Source organism: Globicephala melas, chromosome 7 (genome assembly GCF_963455315.2).
Source record: "Globicephala melas chromosome 7, mGloMel1.2, whole genome shotgun sequence".
NCBI lineage: Eukaryota > Metazoa > Chordata > Mammalia > Artiodactyla > Delphinidae > Globicephala > Globicephala melas.
Window position 1 is genome coordinate 112,958,598 of NC_083320.1, and position 17,356 is coordinate 112,975,953.

Consider the following 17,356-nt stretch of genomic DNA (forward strand, 5'->3'; position numbering starts at 1 on the left):
GCCGCTTCGCAGCATGCGGGATCCTCCCGGATCGGGGCACGAACCTGCGTCCCCTGCATCGGCAGGCGGACTCCCAACCACTGTGCCACCAGGGAAGCCCCTCAATAAGTTTTTTAAAACAGAAAAAAAAATGGTTATGATGGTAAATTTTATGAAGTATATTTTATCTCAATAAAAATTTTTTTTAGGGCTTCCCTGGTGGCGCAGTGGTTGGGAGTCCGCCTGCCGATGCAGGGGACACGGGTTCGTGCCCTGGACTGGGAAGACCCCACATGCCGCGGAGCGGCTGGGCCCGTGAGCCACGGCGCTCCGCGAGCCATGGACGCTGAGCCTGCGCGTCCGGAGCCTGTGCTCTGCAACGAGAGAGGCCGCGACAGTGAGAGGCCCGCGTATCGCAAAAAAAAAAAAAAAAAAAAAAAGCAGCTTTGGCTACAGCAACAACATGCCAGCCAGCAGCGTGCGTGCTGATGCTATCTGGAAGACCTGTTAGAAAGTCAAGATCAGTCATTCCGTCTGAGATCAAGCCATTCTGCTTGCTGGACCAATTGTTTCAATGTTTTATTATTATTACTTAGGTATTGTAAGGCCAACAGATCAGGAGACAATTGCCACTGAAAACATAGTTTATTGTGCTCAACATTCCCAAGAGAGGGAGTAGGGACACATGTGGAGGCATGGGACACAGAGAATGACCAAGGGGAAGTCAAGAGGCAGAGGCAGGGCAACGGGATATAGGATTGGCTAGTCTGAATAATTTCAGGGGCTCAAGGGCATAGAAACGGTCCCTGTTTTATCATCTGTCTTTTAAATTTTTGTTAAGAGCTACACATGATGTATCAGGTAGAAAGAACTGAGGTAAATAGGCTTTTAGTGTGAGCTTTTGTATTTTTCTGGCTAGGAACCAGGCTGTATTTATTGTTTGCTCTAGTTGTAGGTGTCAGAGGCTAAAATTTCCTCCAGTGTTCTTATTTTTGTGTCTTGTGTTGTCTTTGGCTTTCCCATTAGACCTCTTACACAGATTCTGAGCCTAGCAGTTCCTTCGGCTATAGTCCCCTATTATTGTAACGCAGGAGCTTTAGTTATGTGGTGGTAAGAGCTGGGCGGAGGGGAAGTGTCTAGAATCCTATGGTTAGGGCTTAGTCTTTTACTGAGCATCTGCCCCTGGGCTGTGATCTTCACAAGTGTTTCTGAGCTTCTGTTCCTCCCTTTACGACGAGAGAGGGCTGGAGTTCAGTATCTCCCTTCCCCCAAGTTGGGTATGCTCTGGTAACAGTTTCCCTGAGGATGGGCCTTTGTTAAGGAGGACAGGCTGCGCTGGTTCGTTTCCGAACGGTTCCTTTCCCCCTCCCCTTGCCAGAAGCACCGGGGGCTTTTTCTCCAGTCCTGACCCGGAGCACCTGGTAGGGCTCTTGGAGTAAAACCCACAAGTGTGACGCTCAGTGAGCCTCCAAGTTTTCCTACAAGTTGCTGACTCTGGCAGCCGCTTCTGAGGCTGGTGAGGCCTGGCTCTCTGTCCTCACTCTTCTCTCCAGTTTTCGAGGCAGCAGTTGGCCCCGCGACCTCAATTTCCTCATGATCCAAGACGAGTGGCTAAACTGTTGTTTTCTCAGCTTTTTCCTTATTGTGAGGACAGAAATGGCTTCCAAGCTCTCTGCATGCCAGATCAGAAACCACTGTAACCTACTGTAACTTCCACGCTTAAAATTAATATGATTATAGGCTAATCCCCGCCCCCCCCGCGCAGAAGTGGGAATGAATACACGCGTGTGGTGGTGCGCTACTGGGGACAGGGCCTCGGGCCTGCGCGTAAGCTCCCTGGATTAACTGATCCGACAGGGTAAAGGGATGGAAAACGGAGGAAGGCGTTTTCTGACTCATGTTTGTGGCTTTGGCTCCCCTTTCGAAGGGAAGTGTGCCCGGGCTGGGATGCAGAGGGCGTGGCGTGCGGGCGCGGCCCGCAAGCCCGCGTTGCCCCCGTGAGAACCCAGGACCCCTAACCACTGGACCACAGGGCAAACACAGCGGCCGCCGGGACAAAGAGAGCTAAAACTGTCGGGGAACGCTCCGGTCCCCTCCGCAGCCTGCCGCTCGCCCCTCCGCGGACACAGCTCCGCAGCAGCGGCCCCACCCTCCCCGCAGGCCCGGGAGCCAGGCTGCGGCGGCGCCGTCCTCGAGGGAGGGGCCGGGCCCGGGGCGCCCTTCACGGCGGTGGTCTAATACATACTGGAGTAAACATTTAACCTGTAACTACTACTATTACTCACACCTGTAGTGGATATGGTACCGCATGTAACTCACTGGTAGAACTAGTCAATGACGTGATGCAAAATCGACACTTCCGATTAATACGCTGACGGATGGGGCCCAGAGCTTCCCGGGCCTCAATTTCTCCAGGTTTAAATGCAGAGAGACATTTAATTTGACGTGACGTGTGCTAGTGGAAAAAAACCAAACTGTGGCAAGTTGAAAGAGTAAGTAAGAAAAACAACTCAACGTTCCCATACCGGGAGTCGAACCCGGGCCGCCTGGGTGAAAACCAGGAATCCTAACCGCTAGACCATATGGGAACTTCCGAAAGTCTATCTTCCTCGATGCGACATATATTATTTGCGTCAGCTTGTCGTCAGCACCACCACACGACATCTGCGCACCTCAGGCCTTGCCCCGGCTGGTAGAAATCTGTGTTGACTGCGGCTGCGCGAGCCCGGACTTCACGGACCCGCCCGCCTACGCAGCGCCGGCCGGCACATCCGGGCCCCTCCCAGGAGCGGGAACTCCTCCTCCCGGAAGTGTTCCCAAGAACCGAAGCGAGGGTGGCGCTAGTCGTTGTCACCGTCCGCACTAGCACACCTCGCTGGGACCCTGGCCGCGCCGCCACCGAAACCCAACTTCAACAGTAAATAACGGAGGGCTAGTGCTTGTCCTTCGATGTCAACTGACATCTAAAACAAAAGACACCTCTTCTCCCCCCGCCCCAATACCGGGTTCCCCGTGAAAAATCTTTTCCTCAAAAAACAAAAACGGGGTGTTATCTTTAACTCATTTAAGCTTGAAGATCTCACAGGTTGGCACTTCGTTGGTAACAGCTTTTGGCCTGAAATTCAACCTTTTGTGTGGATGGAGGGATGCCCTTTTTTCCTCCGGTCACATCGTTTCCTTTTCAGTGCTTTGATTAGGCTGTTTCACAGACAACTCAAGCTCAACGTAGTGCCCCGCCCAGCCCCGGCCCGGCCAAAAAAAAAAATTCCCTCCAACCAGAAAATGTGCGCTTACAGCGGTTAAAGTATGTATTAAAGGCTCAAGAATTAAAACAGTGTGGTTCCTGTGTCTGACATTAAGATCAATGAAACCGAATGGAACCGCCAGAACATGGTACAGGTATACAACATTGGGATTAATCGAAAGAAAAAGGTGGCATCACAAATCAGCGATAAGGGTGGTCCCCTGTATGTGGATCTGTGGTAGAAAATAGGAAGTTGAGTGCAGGACTCACCCTGTACCTCACCTGAAAACACAAAAGTTCTTGAGGAAAACACTGGCGAATTCCCTTACCGTCACATCAACTACAATCCCAAAGCAGGAAATCATAAAATAGCTGAGTGATAAATTCAACTGTACTAAGAAAACTGACTTAAAAACACAAGAGCTGAGAGATGCTCATGATAGTTTTCACCTTGCTCTTTGAGCTATTCATTTGGTCTGTGCAGTTTAATGTAATGTGTTTTATTTTATAATAAAAAGTTTGCTTTGTTTTTTTTTTTAAACCACCATAAGCAAAATTAAAAGACAAACTGGGAAAAAAAATTTACATCTCATATTATGAACAAAAAACTAACATCCACCAAACATAACAATTAGCTCCTAGAAACTGCTAAAAATATCAACAAGCCAGTAGCAATATGAATTGACACAGAGTTCCTGGCCCTTCAACAAATTAAAAGACTCACTCTTGGAAAGATAAAGGCAAGTTTTTAAAAACCTGAATGGTCTCTTGAAAGATTTCCCTTGAAAATCTAGGTCCGATCCTTTTTACTTTCTGGCTTAAAACCTGCCAAGCGCTGCCCATCTACTTGGGTGTGTGTGTGTTTTATCGATGAGGAATCATTCTGTCCTCATCTGTTAGCTGTGTATGGTTTATTCCTCCACCAAAATCACTTTTAAGGATCTAGTGAAACCGAAGCACCTACTTCTTGTCCTTCCCTGCCATTAACTGTTCAATATTTCATCCTTTAATGAAAAACGACAGCTGATTTATGCATCAGGTTGTTACAGTTGTTCAGTGATACGAACTAACCTAACAGGTGTTTGTGCCTGCCCCACATGAATACATCCTGAGACAACAGAAGTCTAGAAGTGGTTTCAGAGTAGTGGCTTTCAACATTACTCACTTTGTCCCTTCAAACTTCCCCACCTAACAAAGTTGGAAACATGCAGACCAGAGAAGTATTAAGGAGGGAGGAATAGCTGGGGTGGGGGGCAATCTGTGAAGGAAGAAGGCCTGAGATAATGCAGCCACATCGAAGAACAGCTGTGCTCACTGCCTTGCTTTTGTGGTGGCAGGTCAGGGAGCCCCGGGCTCCAGCTGCTTGAGTTTCTCCTGCAGCCCCTGGAGCTGGCTTCGACCCCAGTCAATGCGGATCTGAAGGTTGGCCATGTCTGCAGCCAGCTGCAGACCTAGAAGAAGAGGAGAGACTGTCACCATGGTATCTGTGGTGACAAATGACTCAGGGGGCTCTGGACATCCCCAGGCCTCTCTGGCCTTCACACTCTTCCTAAAACATTCCAGGTATAGCCTTGCATTGGCTCCTCGAGAACCTCACTGGACCCATACCCTCATGTCCTTCAGGTCGTTGCTAAAATGTCACCTCCTCAGGATACTTCCTTGACCCCCTTATATCACCCACCAAGAACTAAAAATTCACAGATCATAATATAGTCTCATGCCCTTATTTCCTTCCTTGTTTTCTCCATTATCATAGCCCCTCACTGCTCTTGTCCTCTCTCCTTCTACCTGTTTTCTCTGCCCCCAAGATTGGTCCACACTCTGGATCCACCTCTACGTTGCTTTCACCTGATGCTTCTCCTGGAGCAGCTGCTGTCAAGTCCTCTGGGCCATCCACACCACCCAGTCCACTGGCCAGTCCTGTCTTCAGCCTAACTGCCTGGCAGCAGAGCTGGCCACACACCTGATCACCTCCCTCCAGGGCACATCTTACCCTCTTGGTGTTGCTCCTGCCTCACTGTTGCTTTTAAGTCTCCTCGACTGGTTTCTTCCCTTCTTTTTTCTCTTACTTCCTGTCCACATTCCCAGGACCTCTGCTGATCTTATCTCATTTCAACCTTAATGCTGTGTCTGTTAGCAACTTGGGAATTTAAAACCAGTGTTATGCAGTGGGTTCCCAAACCTCTCTCTCCAGCCCAGTCCTCTTCCAAACTCCAGATGCATGTGGCCAACCATCTGATCAGAATCTCCACCACACAGTACCAGGAACACCCCCACACCACTCCTGACTTCCCCTCGGCTGTTGCTGCTCTGCAGCCCTCCCACTCAGGTGAGGGTATCCACCCTTTTAAGCATTCTGGCTAGAAACTGTGGGCTCATCCTTCACTCCACTCCTTCCCTTACTGCCCAGTTGATCTGTCAGCAAATCCTGTGGCTTTTACTTGAAAAAACATGCAGCTTTCCACCACTTACCCGATCCTCCACTGCCCTCCCCCCGCCCCCCTCCACTAGACCACTGGCCTCCTCTCTGCTATTCCAGATACAACCTTGCCTGAGAGCTCTGCCCTGGCTGGTCCCTGCACCTAGAACACTGTCCCCCCAGATCACCAAAGCTCTCTCCTTCATCTCTTCAGAGGCCTTTCCAGGCTACCATTCAAAAAACAGCTTCCCCAGCCCACTCCATACTCTACCTTACTTTTTCATAGCAAGTCTCATTACCTGGTATTATATTTAGGGCCTACTTATTTGTTTGCATGTTGTTTTTCTGCCCTCAATAAAATAAACATCCCATGAAGCTGTCTGTCCCTTTTGTTTACTGCCAGCACCTAATATGAACCTGGAACTCTGCCAACAGCGAATAAACGCTTTTTGAAAAAACAGAAGGTGTGCAACAAAAGTCTGCAATGGAGAAAACCTGCAAAGCCCTTTGCAGACTAATCCCAGCCTTGGCATTAGTGCTCAAGTGCTCCCTGTAGATAGGGGGTCCACTCACCCTCCCGGAAGCTGGCTTGAGCTTGCCGTAGACTGTGAGGAACCAGGATTCCAAACCAGTTCAGAGGGTCCTGGGGAGCTGGGGAGGGGTCTGGCTCCGGGGTCCTCGTGAGACCCTTGCGCCTGCGAAGAACTGTAAAAAGAAAGGCTGGAGGTTGGGGGGATTGTTACCTGGCCTTTGTTTTCTCAGTGACACAATGTTAAACTTCATTTGAGCTCATGATCCTAGAAAATACCGATAGTTGGAAAATCCTCTCAACCTTTTATGTTCTGGAAAACAGCTTACTACAAAGAACCACCCTTCCCCTTGTGGTTCATGTGAATCTGTCCACTCTTTCTCTTGACTATCATAAAACCAGCAAATGACACCCCTTGTTTACCCGTGAAAAAGCCACACACTGACTTTTCCCATTTCGCCTGAACATGCTGAAAGGCCAGACAGACCCTTCAACTCCCTGTTCTTTGTCTCACGAATGATTAACTGAGATTAGAAGCTTGTCCCGCTGAAACTAGCTAGACAAAAATATCTTCTGCGCAGCTGAGACTTCCTCTGATTGCAAAACAATCTTTCCCAACTGTAAAGGACCTCACCTATAACTTTCTCTCTCTGCCTGTAAAAGTCTAAAGCAAAAAACCACTCTGCTGAGACATTCTACATTCTGATCTTCAGGTCTGGGGTGCTCTCTCTATCGTTAACAGCCTAAATAAAATCATCTCCCCTGTTGTCCTATGCCTTTTGTCTTTGACATCGGAAGGGGCCCTACGGGAAGAAGGGGCGGGGGGACTCACCTGCCTCGCGGGGTCCCACCTCCTCTGGAGTCTGGGTGCCGCCTCTCACCATCCAGAACTTCTGCGGTCCGTCCTGGGCCTCGCTAAAGAACGAGAAGGGAGGCTAGACCTTTGGCGGCCCCGACCTGGCCCCTGCCTGCCCACCCGCTGCAGCGTGAAAGGGACCTCACCTGGTGCAGACGCGGACCTGGGGCTCCATGCGGGAGGCATACTGCAGAGGCCCTACCGACTTCGCACCCATGGCGTAGCGAGCTTTGGAGAGCGAGAGCCAGCCCTGGGAAGAGAGAGGAGAGCGGTGAAACTCAGTAACCTTCACGTGCCGGCCCGCCCGCCCCAGGCTCTCACCTCCTCCACCCGGGCGTTCAGCGCCGCCCGCTTCGCCTCCAGTTCCTCCAGGTCCCCGAGCAGCTGCAGGAGAAGGGAGTCCAACTCGGCTCGCGGGTCCCGCGCCGCCATGGGCTCCACACAGAGTCAGTAGCCGGCTCCCCAGGTCGCCCAATCAGCGTCCGCCGTGCCAGAAGGACAGCCAATAGGCGCGTGAGGTCCGTCCCCCGAGGGGGCGTTCCCAACCTTGGGCCGAGACGCCCACTGGGTGGAGGCGACTCGCTGAGTTCCTTTCAGGATAAGCACCCTCAGAGCAGCGGCCCGGGGAGGTGATTAGCGCCTCGTCACGCGAGCACCGGAAGGGGATCAGGCACCCGGACAGTCGGCGAGAGCTGTGGGTGTCTCCGAATCGCTTTTGGAATCGGCCGTTTTTTAAAGTACGTCTGTCGCAGTGGCGATGGAAGGAGGCATAGCTGTTCGGCAACCATTTTAAGGGAGGAGCGGCTTTAAATTCAATTCTAGAACCGGCCGCTAGGCGATCATCCGGTCAATCGCTGTGCAGCTTTTACAGTTGCTGCACTATTTCGAGCCTACAATTATGATTATTTTAGCTGTTCGTCGTCTTCTAATTAACATCGCGTTCCGCACGTTAGGTAGTGAAACCATGACCGACGCCTTTATTAACGGCCGTTCTAAGCCACGTGACAGCACCTTGACCACCCCCCCCCCCCCACGCCTAGTGGTTGCTCCAGCTTCGGGCTGGCCAATCGCCTTGCGACTCCCAGCCATTTTAACTTTGGGCATTCTCGGCAGCAGCAGAGTCTAGTGAGGCCTCTAGCGGCCTTCTCGGTTGAGGGCGGAAGGGACGACTGCGTGGTGCCGGCGGCCCCAGAAGAGAACTCCTGGACTCACGTGGAAGTTGCGCCCAGGATGGTAGGAGGGATGTTTAAGCTCCTGTTTTGGAGTTCGGGGGCTCGCGGTGGCTGGGGATGTGGCCTGTGGGCTCGGGGCGGGTGTTTCCCGGGCCCGGTCTTTCGCGGCGAAAAAGGTTTGCCTGAGCGGACCTGCTGTTTCCCAGCTGCGCCGCGAGGCCCGCCTTCGCCGCGAGTACCTGTATCGCAAGGCCTGTGAGGAGGCTCGGCGAACAGCCCAGGAGAGGAAGGACAAGGTTCGGCGTGCGCTCGAGGGTAAGTCTGTCCCCGCCCCCCAGTCACGGTAAAGACCCTTGGGCTTTCCTGTTAAAACCCAACGGGAAAAAGGCCAGTGGTGTCAAACGCTTTTAATTAGCATTTACTTGTGTTAGTATGGTGAGTGTCTTTTCAAGTATTTACTGGTCATTTTCCTTTCCTGTTGGATCTTCCTGATGGGTTGCAAATGTCGCTTGCATGATGGTGTGAATTACTTGTCATTTATGCTGCAGTATCCAGATTTTACAACTTGCGTAGTGATTTTATTTACAGTGTCTAGGTCTTCCCAAATTTAAACATTTCACGTGGTCCTATATTTATTTCCCCTCTGTCGTTTTTATTCTTGCTACTTTTTTTCACTACAAGATAAGAAGAATATCTTATTGTCTTTTAGTGCTGTTATGGCTCCCTTGTATTTTAAAACTGTTCACTCGTGTAGAACTGAATTTTATTTGCGTTGTAAATTAGGAATTTAACTTTGCAATATTTTCCCCGCTTTCCATTTGCCGTACTAATGAAGAGCCTGTCACACATGCCTGATTGGAAATGCCGTATTTATCTGTATTTTGTTGGTTCTCATGTTGGTGGAGCTCTGTTTCCTATCTGATAGTACATCAACTCCATATCTCTATTTTAGATTCACTTTGATTTTCTTAGGTTTTAGACATATAAAGTATATGAGGTATGTGTATGTAGTACTTATGTCAAGCATAAAGTTAAACACCTGTGACCTATCTGCCCGTGTTAAGAAATGAAAAATGATCAATATATTTAAATTCAGAAATATTTCCCCCAATTTAGATAAACGCAGTATTGAATATTGATTAAAAATGAACCATTTCCTTGCTGTTCTTTTTGAGGATTATCATGCTTGTTTGTATTCTTAAATCATATGGGTCGATTTTTAGTTGTAAAGGTAGTATTAGGTTGCGTGTATTCTTTTACAGCTTTCTGTTTTGGTTCAGTGTTGTTTCTAAGATCCATTGAGTGTAGGTGGGGCTCCTGCAGGTTAATATTCCATGGAGTCTTCATCCGTTTCCCTGTGGGTGGTGTTGAGCTTATTTTTAGTTTGGGGCAGGCCTGCTGCTGTGAACATTCTCTTCCATGTGCAAGAGTTAGTCCAGGACATGTTGGAGGGACCTGCTGGGTTCAAGGGCATGCTCCAAAGTGGGCATGCCCACAGCCTAGCTCCTCTGCCAAGTCTAGCATTAGTTCACAGAGGAAACCTCTGACCCAGAGCATCACGATTAATGATTTTATTGTAAGAGGGTTTCAGGGTTTCTGGTCCACCTTTGTATAGAAAGAGCAGTTTCCATTTATTCTTTAAAAATTAATTGTTAGTTTTTTTCTAACTATGAAGGGAGTGCATACTTGTGATTAAGTATTTTAGAAACCCTTCAAGTCTTGAGACTCAGGAACCATAGTAAATGAAATCTCCTATAACCACTGTTAGCAGGTTGGCATGTAGCCAAAAATAGTTTCATCCCTCTCCACCAGTTATGTATCACCTCTCTGCTCAGAAAGGAGTAAAAGGGGTATTTTTCCATCAAGTTTGTTCAGTGTTGTATAAACTGAAGGCTCCATGCATGTGTCTCACTAGCCCCTCTGTCTTCCCTCTGCAGAGAACCGCCTGATTCCCACCGAGTTACGCAGGGAGGCTCTGGCCTTACAGGGTTCCCTGGAGTTTGACGATGCCGGCGGCGAAGGTGACCTTCCCTGACCCTGTGAGCCAGCCTCACTCCCTGCCGCTGAGCCCACTGGCTTCCATGTCATTCCTCAGACACCTTGAAGAAAGGTTGTGCAGCTCCCACTCCTGAAACTGTCCCCCAGGTGCCCTCGTGGCTCTGTACAGATGACACCTCAGGGGACCTCTCCCTGAGTGCTTCCAATTCCATTTACATGACACAGTATTACCCCACTTTCTGCATTGCTTTGTCTGTTGATTGTCTCCCTTACTAGGACGGTGGGCTCTGCTGGGGCAGAACAGTGTCCATTTTGTTCATTGCTGTGTCCTCAGCTGTCAGCACTTCATTGGCACTCAGGTGTCTCATTCACTGCATCATTCAACAAATATGAAAGGAATCACAAACATTATAAATATTTGTTATGAGAGAATGGAGCCTGATACCTTTGGCCTTAACAGAATCTGGACTTGTGCTAACGTGGTAGCTACTAGCTCCATGTGATTACTACAGCTTCAATGAACTAAAATTAAATCAAATATAAAGATTCAGTTCCTTGGTCACACTTGTGTTTGTAGCCAGTGTGGCTGGGGGCCACCCTGTTGGCCCAGAGCAGGTAGAGAGCCTTTCCATCCTTGAAGGTATCGTCAGTGCTGTTCTAGGTGGATTTGGCCACCCCAAGTTAGCATTTCACTTCTCTAGACAACGTCATGTTCTTGCGCCTCACACTCCTAACAGGTGTGACCAGCCACATGGATGATGAGTATCGATGGGCAGGGGTTGAGGATCCCAAGATCATGATCACTACTTCCCGAGATCCCAGTTCCCGCCTCAAGATGTTTGCAAAGGTACCAGTAGGTGGGAGTTAGTGGGAGATGCTCAGGCCCCAGGAGCCCCAGTCCTAACCAGAGGGAGTTCATATGCAGGAGCTAAAGTTGGTGTTCCCAGGCGCCCAGCGCATGAACCGTGGCCGGCATGAGGTAGGGGCACTGGTGCGAGCCTGCAAAGCCAACGGGGTCACTGACCTGCTGGTTGTCCATGAGCATCGAGGCACACCTGGTAAGACTGAAGGGAGGGAGCAGGGTGCTGCCATGATGGCTGGCTGGGAGCAGAGGGTCTCTGACGGCTTACCTGGCCCTGCCAGTGGGGCTCATTGTCAGCCACCTGCCCTTTGGCCCAACCGCATACTTCACGCTGTGCAACGTGGTCATGCGGCATGACATCCCCGACCTGGGCACCGCGTCGGAGGCCAAGCCTCACCTGATTATGCATGGCTTCTCCTCCCGCCTGGGTAAGCGGGTGAGTCTGAGGCCGTGGGGTGAGGACTGGGGGCCTGGAGTGCCAGGCTGGGCATTTGCCACTTTTCTTCCTTCTGCCCCAGGTCTCTGACATACTCCGCTACCTGTTCCCTGTGCCCAAAGATGACAGCCGCCGGGTCATCACCTTCGCCAACCAGGACGACTACATCTCCTTCCGGTGGGTCAGTGGGCTGGGCCCGAATGGGGTCTTGACCTTTGTGTCCCTGTGCTGTTTGTTGTTGACCCCGAAGCTGCTCCCTGCCTCCCCTCACTCCTGCCCTGCCCCCCTTGCCCCAGGCACCATGTGTACAAGAAGACAGACCACCGCAATGTGGAACTGACCGAGGTTGGGCCTCGCTTTGAGCTGAAGTGTGAGTTTGCGGCTTTATCCCATATCTGGTGAGGGGCATGCTGGCTGTGTAAGTGACCATATCTCATCCCCCTTCGCCAGTGTACATGATCCGTCTGGGCACGCTGGAGCAGGAGGCCACAGCAGACGTGGAGTGGCGCTGGCACCCCTACACCAACACCGCGCGCAAGAGGGTCTTCCTGAGTGCTGAGTGAGCCCACTCACCAGTCAGGATGTGGACCTGGACCCGGGAGCTGGGGAGAGGTCAGAATAAAGTCTGCTTGCCACAGCACCCTGCTAGCCTCTGAGTGGCCAGGACAGGGCTGTCAGGCTGAGCGTGAAGGATGCGGGGTCCCCTCAGCTGGGGACCTGATAGCTCTGGGACATTCTCAGGCCTGGTGGTGACATCGTGCCTAGGACAAGGCAGGCCTGATGTGCTTTCTTGCCCCTGGGCCACAGAGGGTTTGGTGCTACCCTGGGAGATTTGGTGCTGCTCTCTGTCACTCAGGAGTCGGGGGCCTGTGACTTCATCATCTGGGAGTGGGGATAATAATGTGAGCATGGAAGTCTCACTTAGAGCAGGGCTTGGCGCTGGGGCCAGCTCTCAGCCAGAGACAGACAGAAAATAAACAAGAGGCAAACCATTTATTCACTTCATTGTGGCCTCCTTTGAGTGTAATTAAAGTTCCTCAGAGAACTCAGTGCACTTGGACTCACTAGCAGTGGAAAGCTTTATAATGACCATCTTTCCCTTTAAGGATCTCCTTAGGCTCTCCCTGGATTACCAAGGATATTTCTAGGTTATCTAGGATGTCTGGTATGTGTGGATTCACCACTCTTTGATGGTCGCACACTCAAGTTGTTTCCTATTTTTACTACCACAAACGTTGCTTCAAGAACATTGAACATACCTCTGTGCATATTTATGCGAGTATATCTGATGAGTAACCTACTGCAAGTGGAATTGTGTCTTGAAAATGATTATAGATGCTGCAGAACTGTCCTCCAGGAGGCTGTCTCTCCCAGCCACTATCATCAGATCTGAGTGTTTCCTGTGTCCTTGTAGGCACTGTGAACTGTCAGACTTTGCATCTTGCCCGAGCTCTAGGTGCAAAATGGGTCCTCAGTTGAATTTGCATTTCTTTATTTATGACAGAGGTTATGCATCTTCAAATACTCATTGACTATTAGTGTATGTGTATTCTCTGTGACCTGTTAGCTCTTTATAGAAACAGTTGTTCACCTCTATGTTGATTGATTGTTTTAAGTCTTTTAATTGTGGAGAATTCCAAACATAAGAGCTGAGAGGACTGTACAGTGAGTCCATGAGCTCATCTCAATGTTGACCAGTCTGGTTTCCTTCATAGCCCCACCCACTCCCTTTATCCACTCCATTCGTTTATTTTGAAGCAAATCCCAGACACCATATCATTTCATCCATAAATATTTCCATATATCTCTGAAAGATAAGACTCAACAGGAATAATAATACCACTGTCGCACCTAAAAAATCAACAATTATTCCGAATTCTACATATTAATGTTCAGTTTTCCCTGATTACGTTATGTTTGTTTGAACTAGGATCCAACTTGGGTCCATTCATTGCAAATGATAGACAAGTCTCTTGTCTTTTTAAAAACAGCTTTATTGAGATATAATGCACATGTCCCACACAGTTCACCTGTTTAAAGTGTACAATTAAATATTTTTTTATCATATTCACAGGGTTGTACAACCATCACCACAGTCTAATTTTAGAGCATTTTTGTCCCTCCTAAAAGAAACTCCGTACTCTTTAGCTGTCACTTCCCATTCCTCTCCAACCGTCTCCCAACTCCCAGCCCCCAGCCCCTTGTAGCCACTAATCTACTTTTGGTTTCTATAGACTTGCCTATTCTGGACATTCCATAGGAACTGTAATAGGAAAGAACCTTTTGTATTCTATTTATTACAAGCTAATCACTAAAGGGATGTTGCCTATAAGCTTGAGTTATACATAATGGCTCATCTCTGGGAACCCTGCTTCCCAGGTAATGAGCTAAAATACCTTTGTTTAACCTACAGGAAACATCCTGACCAGGTCCACCTGTAAATGACTGCAGGGAAGAAGAAATTAACACATCCTCTCCAGAGGCTGATGGGAACCAGGAAGTGTTTGATTTTACTTCCTCCTCTTTTAGTATAAAAGGAGCCTGAATTCTAACTCAGGCAAGATGTTTCTTTGGGGCATGAGCCCACCATCTTCTCGGTTTGCTGGCTTTCCAAATAAAGTCTTATTTCTTGTCCCAACAACTCGTCTCTCGATTATTGGCCTGTTGTGCGGCGAGCAGTATGAGCTTCAACTTGGAACGGAATCATACGATATGTGGTGTTACTTAGCATTGTTTTCAAAATTTATCCATGTTGTAGCATGTGTCAGTACTTCATTCCTTTTTTTATTGCTAAACAGTATTCTATTGCGTGTGTATACCTTATTTATCCATCAGTTTATGAAATTTGGTTTGTTTTTCACTTTTGGGCTATTTTGATAATGCTGTTATGAGCATCTGTGTATAAGTTCTAAGTCTCTTTTATCCTATAGAATTCTCTCCTTTTAATTTTTTTTCTTTGTAATTTATTCAGTTAGGAAATTGGTTTGTCTTGTGGAGCTTCCAGAGTCTGGAACAAAAGCCCTCCCAAAGGCAGCTACCTCCAATCACTGGTGGATGCAAGCTGCCACTTGTAACTGGAGAGACTGGCATTTTTCCTTTTTTGCCAAATGCCAGACTTGTAGGTGGGCCAACAGGTCAGCCCACACCCAATCCAAAAGTTTGTAAGAGTGGAGCAGTGGGAGAATTTTTTCAAATTTTTTGTTCCCTTTTGTGGCCTAGCAAAAAAGGAAGTCAGAAGAACTGTTCAATAGGGATGTCAGTAGTCTCAGACTATCTCCGCATAGGCCTTCTAGGTGAGGGTGGTGTCGGCCAGGTTTCTCCACTGTTTTAAAAGTTACTATTTCCCCTTTGCAACATCAGCGCAGGCTGGGTTCTTCACAGTATTGCAAAAGCTTCTCTGAGTACCTTCCAGCACCCTGTCCACTTGGCTCTGTTGGGTGGCCTAGCACTCTGAGCTGGGAAGCAGGTGGCAGACTGGCATGTGGCATGTGGGCGCTGGGGTGCTCAGGATCTTCAGGACAGTGCCAGCTGCTCCCACTGCTTGGGACTGCCGCCAGTAGGGTGCGCAAGAGGGCCAGCAGCAGCAGTGAGTCCCACTGCAGGAACACAGCTTGCAGTTCTCTGGGACAATGGAGAGGGGTGAGCCAGGGCTGCTGGTGGAGGTCTCGGGGGGTCTTTCCATCCCCTACACCCAGCCTGAGCTGAGCAGAGGGAAAACCAGGAGAATTTGGATGTTGGAGAGACATGGAGGGATGCTCAGTGTCAGGATGGTGGTCCGGTTAAACAAGAGGAGGGTGTGTAGTAGGAGGTGGACGTGCAGCTAGAAAGACAGACACCCAACCCTGGTGGAAGCATGGCAGGTGGACTAAAGTCTCAGCCACTCTGTTCACAGGCCAGATAGGCAGAAAGATTCCCAAACAGGCAGGCAAACAGACACATAGATCCCTGGCAAGACAGACTTCTAGATAGAGTCCCAGGGAGAGAGAGACTACAGCAGGACAGCCAGACAAATGGACAGATTATTGGACAGGTGGGAAGGTGCTCAGCCAGGCATCCAGAAAGACCTGTGTCCAGACACATGGACACCCCTCCCACCCCACTTCCAGCCAACCAAAAGACAGAATTCCTCAAGGTTAGACAGAGCCCCACAATTGTACAGAGAGACCATTAACTCAATGGAAAGACATTCCACTACCCAGTCAACTAGCCAGCCAGACCTTCAGCTTGACAGACTTACTCTTTGCCAGTAGGACCCAGCCTATGAGAAAGGCAGGTGGGTCCTCAGGATAGACAGATGTCTCCTAAGCCAGGGGGACAGATAGACATATACACCCCACCCTGTCAGACAAATAGACCCTCCGCCCCTAGTGGAACAGAAGATCCCAGAGTGCCAGAACCCAGTTGCGGGTTAGTTGCCCTGCCTCCCAGTCATCACCATAGGTGATATGGATGGCTCACTGACCCTCAATGTTGCCTCTGCTCCCCAGGTAGCACTGGTTTCCAGTGATCATTGACATCCAATGACATTCACTACCAGCAGGGTCCATAAAGCCCTTTCTTGATCCCACAGTGGCTGTTCCCCCTTTACTCTGGTATCCACTATACCCAAATGACTGCCATTAGTATCCATGATTACTCAGGGACTTGAGTCTCTGTGACTCCTCCAGTGGGCCTCCATATTTTCTCAAAGTTCACTGATACTTCTGTATCCTGCCACCCTGAGTCTCCAAGAACCCATGACCATCCAAGAAATCTCAGTGATTCCACTGACATTCACTATTGAGCCCTGGTTAGGGGTCCTCAATGACCTTCCCTGACTCTTTTGACCCCTCAGTTATTTAGTAAACTAACATTCCAAGTCCCAATGGCTCCTCAGTTACTTTCAGTCTCTCACTGACCTCCCAGTGACTGCCATTGACGTCTACTGACAGTCTCCATGAACATCCAAGGAACTCTCACTGGCCTCCAATGAATTCACTATCAATGTCCATCCTCAGTGATCACTGCTGACCACCTTTGAATTCTCAAAGATGACAGTGATAAACACTGAGTCAACAGTGACTCCTACTGACCCCTCAATAAGTGAAACATCCCCACTAACTGGCTTTTTGACCTCTCAGTCACTTAAACTGGGGTCAGCAACCCACAGCCTGCAGGAAACACACACACAAATCGTGACACATGAAATTAAAATTTAAAGTCCACGAAGTTTGGGACAAAGCCATGCTCATTCCTTTACATGTTGCCTATGGTTGCTTTCACCCTGCATAGCGGAACTGAGTAGCTGGGACAAGGACCAGAGACCCAAGCCCTTTAAGAAACAGTTTGCCTGTTCTTGACTTAACTCTGATGAATTAGGTCCACATTCCTCACCCCCGAGGTGAAGGATGGGCTAGCCCATCTACACTGGCCAATCCTTGGCAGGGGCCGTAGGCTTCTCTCTGCTCTCTCCAGCCTCCCCTTGGTAGCCCTGGGAGCTGGGACAGCAGCTGTCCTCCAGTCTTCTCCACATTTTCTGAAGACAAGGGACGAAAGAAAATAAGCCCCTTAAAAGCACTGAGAACACCTAGTCCCTTGGAACCCACTCCCAGAGCCTCGATTCTCAGTTTCCCAGAAGGTTTATGCGGGTTGAAATCCTCAAATTAGGACTGGATGCTGGCGCCCCCAGTTCATCCTAGCCCGACCCAGAAAAAGAAGGAGCCTCAGGAAATACACGGATTCAGTCTTTCTCACAGCCCAGGTGCCCGGGTGTCATTTTCCCCCGCGGCTACCTCCCCCGACCTCCCTCGGACCCCGCCGAAGCGCAAAGCGCGGGATGGTCCCCACCCGGGGTCCCCCAGGCAGGAGTTGCAGCTCGGTCT

At 49.5% G+C, this 17,356-nt stretch overlaps 2 protein-coding genes and 1 non-coding gene across 3 annotated transcripts; 1 reads left to right on the plus strand and 2 right to left on the minus strand.

Annotated features, from left to right (window-relative positions):
* Positions 1 to 2,495: 2,495 nt before the first annotated feature.
* On the minus strand, positions 2,496 to 2,567 carry TRNAE-UUC (transfer RNA glutamic acid (anticodon UUC)). The gene has a single exon. It is a non-coding gene; the product is annotated as a tRNA-Glu (tRNA).
* A 697-nt stretch (positions 2,568 to 3,264) lies between these two features.
* On the minus strand, positions 3,265 to 7,983 carry CCDC115 (coiled-coil domain containing 115). Its single transcript, XM_030840478.3, has 5 exons — positions 7,349 to 7,983; positions 7,174 to 7,277; positions 7,004 to 7,086; positions 6,216 to 6,347; positions 3,265 to 4,674 (listed from the first exon to the last, which is right to left on the minus strand). The coding sequence occupies exons 1-5, from the start codon at positions 7,457 to 7,459 to the stop codon at positions 4,562 to 4,564; spliced, it is 543 nt and encodes a 180-aa protein (XP_030696338.1). The 5' UTR covers positions 7,460 to 7,983; the 3' UTR covers positions 3,265 to 4,561.
* Positions 7,582 to 14,136, plus strand: IMP4 (IMP U3 small nucleolar ribonucleoprotein 4). The gene is made up of 11 exons (XM_030840474.3): positions 7,582 to 7,764; positions 8,144 to 8,260; positions 8,406 to 8,514; positions 10,137 to 10,220; positions 10,935 to 11,044; positions 11,123 to 11,255; positions 11,341 to 11,495; positions 11,578 to 11,672; positions 11,792 to 11,865; positions 11,946 to 12,107; positions 13,909 to 14,136. The coding sequence occupies exons 2-10, from the start codon at positions 8,258 to 8,260 to the stop codon at positions 12,056 to 12,058; spliced, it is 876 nt and encodes a 291-aa protein (XP_030696334.2). The 5' UTR covers positions 7,582 to 7,764; positions 8,144 to 8,257; the 3' UTR covers positions 12,059 to 12,107; positions 13,909 to 14,136.
* The last annotated feature ends 3,220 nt before the right edge of the window (positions 14,137 to 17,356 follow it).

Excerpts from the sequence above, each read along its gene's own strand:
- CCDC115 (XM_030840478.3), bottom strand. The coding sequence starts at position 7,459 with ATGGCGGCGCGGGACCCGCGAGCCGAGTTGGACTCCCTTCTCCTGCAG. Across the intron at positions 6,348-7,003 it reads GGTGGGACCCCGCGAGGCAG|TTCTTCGCAGGCGCAAGGGT; the intron begins GTGAGTCCCCCC and ends TTCTTTTTACAG. Across the intron at positions 4,675-6,215 it reads TCAAGCCAGCTTCCGGGAGG|GTCTGCAGCTGGCTGCAGAC; the intron begins GTGAGTGGACCC and ends CTCTTCTTCTAG.
- IMP4 (XM_030840474.3), top strand. Across the intron at positions 8,515-10,136 it reads GGTTCGGCGTGCGCTCGAGG|AGAACCGCCTGATTCCCACC; the intron begins GTAAGTCTGTCC and ends TTCCCTCTGCAG. Across the intron at positions 11,256-11,340 it reads TGAGCATCGAGGCACACCTG|TGGGGCTCATTGTCAGCCAC; the intron begins GTAAGACTGAAG and ends TGGCCCTGCCAG.